The 6,352-nt window shown below is 32.4% G+C and overlaps 1 protein-coding gene across 1 annotated transcript; it reads left to right on the forward strand.

The window, feature by feature from the left end:
• Positions 1–756: 756 nt before the first annotated feature.
• Positions 757–5,777, forward strand: LOC133831926 (uncharacterized). Its single transcript, XM_062262328.1, has 5 exons — positions 757–1,276; positions 5,014–5,240; positions 5,283–5,388; positions 5,484–5,524; positions 5,637–5,777. The coding sequence occupies exons 1-5, from the start codon at positions 757–759 to the stop codon at positions 5,775–5,777; spliced, it is 1,035 nt and encodes a 344-aa protein (XP_062118312.1).
• The last annotated feature ends 575 nt before the right edge of the window (positions 5,778–6,352 follow it).

Below are 6,352 nucleotides of genomic sequence, written 5' to 3' on the forward strand. Positions count from 1 at the left end.
CCTGAAACAGTTCGACCTTTAGATTGGAAGGAAGATTCAGAAGCTGTTAAACATGTCCCTGCTACCACTTTACCTCATTTGAAAAGATGTATTATAGAGGAACTACCAGATGATTGTGATGTCCCTGCAGATGTTGTTGGTATCCCTATTGATGCAACCATTGATGGGGAACAAGAAGAGTTTGACGTTGATCAATATTCAGAGGAATTTCAGGATGCTGACTTTGATGAACCTGATAAAGAGGAATATGAAGAAGAGTTTGACTACATGGATTATGAAAGTGATATGGAGAACCAAATACCAGAGGTGGTTGCGCTTTTAGATTCAGAGGGTGATATTGGTGATGTGAGGGAAGATACAGTTAAGGAGAACCAAGAACCGGTTCAGAGTGACAGAAATGGGAAAGGAAAGCAAGCTGATGTGAGGGAAAATACAGCTGAGGAGAGCCAAGACAAAGTTCAGCATGACAGAAAAGGGAAAGGAAAGCAAACTGATGAAGATTTCATATTGGAGGAGGAAGAGTTCGAGCAAGATGTTGAAGCTGAGATAGAGATGGGTACACAGTCTGACCTTAGGAGGTGGTGGCGATCAGTTTCAGATTTTTGTACTCAAAATGTTGATGATGGAGACTCAGATGGTATATGTTCTATGGATGAGTTACACGAATTGAAGTCAGATGATGAGTTTGATGCTGGTAAAAATTCCAAAGAATTCAACCCGAAAACCGAAATGTAAAACTTCCAATTTGTTCTTGGCATGGAATTTGCCACTGTTACAATTTTAAGGAATGCAATAAGGGAGTACTTTATTGAAGGTGATCAAGAATATGTATTTATTGCCAATGATTCAAATAGAGTTAGAGTTAAGTGCAAGGGTGCAAATTGTGATTGGATGTTGTTTGCTTCAATAGTTAACAAGACAGATGGCAAGATAATGAGGGTCAAAACACTTGTTGACAAGCATAGTTGTGGCATTGTTTTGGAAAATAAAAAGCTGACCTCAACTTGGCTTGCCAATTACTTTTTGGAGCAATTTAGGCTAAATTCGAGTATGGAATACAATGCATTTAGGGAGATAACTGCAAAGACCAAGTTCTCACATGTGTCTAGCTGGACATTTTACAGAGCCAAGACAAAAGCAATGAAGATGTTGGAAGGGTCTGTCAAGGAACAATACGCCATTCTTGATGATTACTGTAAAAGGTTGTTGGCTACCAATCCTGGCTCTACTGTGAAGTTGAAAACTGATTTGGTTAATGGGAGAAGGACATTTCAGCGTATTTATATTTGTCTTAAGGCATGTTGATAACTCTACAAAATAGAGTTATTTTACCACTTTTTATGTGTTAATTGTTGCTTAGTTCTTGAGTTCTTAATTGATTTATTAAGTTTTTAAGTAATTTTACATTTATTAGTCTTATTATAATTTTATAGATTTTTATAGATATCTTATTATAATATGTTGAAGTTTAAATTATGTGTAATTAATATAGTTTAGTTAGAAGTAAAATAAAAGTGCAATTTTGTTGAAACAATATGGTATTACACATAAAGTCACTACACCTTATCACCCACAAACTAGTGGTCAAGTCGAAATATCAAATAGGGAAATTAAGCACATCTTAGAGAAAACTGTCAATCCATCTAGGAAAGATTGGTCCTTAAGACTCGTTGATGCATTATGGGCATATAGAACTGCATACAAAACACCCATTGGAATGTCTCCCTATAGACTTGTGTATGGAAAGGCATGTCATTTACCCGTTGAGCTAGAACATAGAGCCTATTGGGCAATTAAGCAATTGAATTTTTCATTAGACAAAGCAGGTGAGAGAAGAAAGCTTCAATTAAATGAGTTAGAAGAGCTTAGGCATGATGCATATGATTATTCCAAAAAATATAAGGATCGAATGAAGATTTACCATGACAAAAACATTTTGCGAAAAGATTTCTCTCCTGGTCAAAAAGTCCTTTTATACAATTCTCGTTTGCATCTCTTCCCGGGGAAGTTACGCTCTAGGTGGGTAGGTCCATACATTGTTCGCACTGTTTTTCCACATGGAGCCATTGAAATTGAAAATCCTAATAATGGTAATGTATTCAAAGTGAATGGAAAAAAATTGAAACCATTTTTAGAATTGAAAACTGCTAAAGTGGATGAAACCCTTCTTGAGGATCCTATTTACCATGGTCCTTGATCGCTCTCATCAATTATTGGTAAATGTGTGTTGTATTTATGTTTTTAGGTTAACTTCTTGTTTTGATTTTTGTTTCTTTTTTGTTGCACTCTTGACATGCTCCATGATGAGGTACGACCATTCTAAACTCTAAGCTCTTTCACGCTTCAATTTATATTTGTATTTTGATACATTGAGGACAATGCATAAATTAAGTTTGGGGGTAGTGGGTTTATATGGTTACTTCTTTCATATGTTTGAAAATGGTAGAATTTCTTTAAAAAAAAAAAAACAAACAAAAAAATATTATATTTCTAGTAATATATATTTACATAGAGTTTTGTAGTTTTATATTTTATTTTCATCAAAAACTATTTAAAAAAAAAAATTAATTAAAAAAAAAAACCCCTTTGGTGATATCCGTTTTTCCTATGATAATACCCTTGATTGAGTTCGATTTTAGTTTAAAAAATATATGAATTTTTCTTAAGCTTTGTGTTTAATTCTTGGGTCAATTTTGCTTAAAAAAAAATGAAATTTTGAAAAATAATTATTCATCATAATATGTGAAATAAATAGTTTATTACAACAATTTTTCCAAAATTCACATAATTACTTGATAAATAGTTTTGGACTTCTAATTTAAAATATATTTTCAAAGCAAGATTGACTATAGAATTAATTACATAAGGTTAATTTTGATTCATATTTTTTTATAAATTATTTTCAATGTGCAATCTTTGAGGACATTTTTGATATCACCAAATAAAAAAAAATGTGTTTTTAATTTTTCTTTTGCTTGAGGACTAGCAAAATTCTAAGTTTGGGGGTGTGATAACTCTACAAAATAGAGTTATTTTACCACTTTTTATGTGTTAATTGTTGCTTAGTTCTTGAGTTCTTAATTGATTTATTAAGTTTTTAAGTAATTTTACATTTATTAGTCTTATTATAATTTTATAGATTTTTATAGATATCTTATTATAATATGTTGAAGTTTAAATTATGTATAATTAATATAGTTTAGTTAGAAGTAAAATAAAAGTGCAATTTTGTTGATTTTTATTGATAAATTAAATTAAGTTTTAATTAAGTATTTTCAAATAATTAATATGGTTTATTTATAATTGAAAATATTTTATTGTTATTTAATTTAATTTTGTTTATGGTGAAGGAACTATGGCAATTTTCAAGAAAGAAATGAAGAAAATGGCAATTTTGTGAAGCAAGCTTCCCCAGGCCCAAATGCCAAGCCCAGCCGAAGGCCCAAGGTTTCCTTCTCTCCACTTGCCGCCCACGTTGACTCCACATCTCCCAACTGCATCATATATGCATATATGCATATAAACAAATAACTCAGCAATCAGCACTTGCCACCAGCACCTCACAACTCAGCATATATCAATTTTCTTCAGCAAACCATTTGCCTTTGGGCCTGCGTCAGCCCAGCCCAGCAAGCAGCCCATGCCTCCAAGCATCAATCCATTTAGCCAGCCATCACCATTTCTCTGTCCAGCAGCAAGTCCCCCAATCTACATGGCCCAAGTCAACCAACTGCCAAACAACCACCAAAAAGACCCCAAAAAAATCACATTTTCATTCCCAATATTTTTCACTCAAATATCAATTCACTTTTCCCTATTTTTCTTACCTAAATAAACATTCCTAATTTATTTTTTTACCCTAGCTTTTCACTAATATTTTACCCAACCAAACATTTCATCTTTCCAAAACTCTTACACTTACTCTATTTATCCTACCACTTCCCAACACAATTAAATTAATCAATTTATTTATTTTAACTTGATTAATTTAATCTCCACATTTTGCCTATAAATAGAGTCTTGTAAGACCATTTGGGGAGCTCTTCTTCTTCATCTTTTTTTTCAATATCTTCTACACATTTTTCTCTCTTCTTTTCACTAGTTTCTCTCTACCATTTTCATCTTTTGAAGAGCATGTCAAGTATGTTATTTTGTAATTTTTATCTAGTTATGAGCTTCTAATCTTTTTCAAAGGTTATTAAGATGATGATGAAGCAAAATGTAACTAGATAGTATTTTTTTATTGTATGTTGATTTCCCATTTATGTAACATTGTTTATGGATTTTTCTATCAATGATATGCATTTTTCATCTATTATTGAGTGTTAAAGCATATTATACTTAGTTCTTCATTATGCAAAAATATGATATTCTTTGATTAAATGTTTTTCATTAAATTGTTCACATCTAATTCTTAGAGCATAAGTATCATATTTTGCCTAAACATAATCTCTTTGATTTTTTGTAGTTTCATTAGGTTGTAACACAACTAATGCTTAGAAATTATATCTTATATAAGTGAAGAAAAATTCTACCTTTTTGAAAAAGTAACTTGTGCTTGAATAGAAAATATATTTTGAAAAAAATATATAGTGTGATTTATTTGAACTATATCAAAACTTGGGAATCAATATACTTATAAATACTATTGAACTTGCATTTTGTGGATTCTAAAATCTTAATAATCTTATTTTACATATATCATTTGCAAACCCTTTTTCTATTTAATCTTAAATCTTTTTATTACTTGTCTTTTATTTTTCTAAAACAAAATCTCATCAAATATTTGGAACTAGGTTAGAATATTATTGCTTTGTTTGAAATAGTTTCTTTTGATGTTAGTCAACTCCCATGGGTTCGACCTCGTACTTACATGAACATTATATTCCGAAACGATTTGTGCACTTGCGAGTTTAATTATTAAAACATCCCGTTTTGGGTCCAACACATGTAGAGATGGCTGGTTGGGGGGTTGTAGACCTCTAATTGGTCTTGATGGCTGCTTTTTAAAAGGATATTGTAGGGGCATTTTATTGGCTGTAGTAGGCATTGACGGTAATAACTCCGTGTTTCCCATTGCCTACTGTGTTGCTAAAAAGGAAAACACTGAGATTTGGACTTGGTTCTTGGAGCTATTGAAGGATGATCTTGGGAATTTGAGTCCTACCAAGGTGACAATGATGAGTGATCGTCAAAAAGGATTAGAAAATGCAGTGAGAGCCATCTTTAGTGGGTGTGAGGTGAGGTATTGTGTTAGACATCTTCATCTTAACTTTAAACAGGAATATCCTGGACTTTTACTTAAGCAACTTTTGTGGGCAGCAGCTAATAATACAACACAAGCTGATTTTGCTCGAGCAATGCAAGAAGTCAAGGATGTCTCGGATGGTGCTTACAATTGGAGACAGATGAACCTCCACCTGCTTTAAAGAAAGCTCAAAGAACTGGACAAGTTAAAACATGCAACAATTGTCTGAAAACAGGCCACAAGAGAGAAACATGCAAATCTACTAAGGTGGTTGAGGTATAAACTTTATGCTTTCTTCTCTTCCTAGATAATTTTTATCATTGACTAGTAGCTTTATCATTGTTTTGTGAATTTGGAGCTAAATATTTGTTTGTTCAACCTATTTTAGAATCGTGTGGTCAAAAAGCGAGGTCGTCCACCACTGCAGAAACCAACTGAAGCCACACTTTTAAGGAAGGAAAGAAGACTGAAACAACATGTTAAAGGAGGAACTAGTGGTGCAAAGAATGCTCAACCCGATACTGTCTGACTGGAAGGAGTTTCATCTTTTGATTTTATTTTGAACTAGTGGTCGAATCTTGTATTTTGGTGTCTGTTATGTGTTATGCAAAGTTGGTATTTGGATATTGTGGTTGATGGCTGTTTTTTGAGTCATGAAGTGTTATGTTGACCATTTTAGAGTCATGTACAGATCACCTTTTGATCATATCTATTTTTTGAGTCATGACAGGGTCATGCTGGCCATGATATTGGTCATGTACAGATCATATACATCTGGCTTTTTAGGCCTATATTTTTGTACCTATCTCTTATGGTAATGAATGTAACTAGTTTTTGATCGTATTTATTTCACAAAATACATAAACTAGAATACTGAATTCAAAATAGACCAAGATAGATTACATTGATTCAGGGTTTCATTTTACAACAAAATTCATTATAAATCAATGCCTGCAATAGCTTTGTCATTGCCAATACTGCACGTGAAGATTACCCAAAAATAAACTAACAATATCAACAACTTCTACTTTGATTTTGTAGCCCAAATAACCACAACCAATAGAATTACAGCAAAATACATAGTATCCAAAAAGTAGTAACACT

This window comes from Humulus lupulus, chromosome 4, assembly GCF_963169125.1.
Source record: "Humulus lupulus chromosome 4, drHumLupu1.1, whole genome shotgun sequence".
Lineage (NCBI taxonomy): Eukaryota > Viridiplantae > Streptophyta > Magnoliopsida > Rosales > Cannabaceae > Humulus > Humulus lupulus.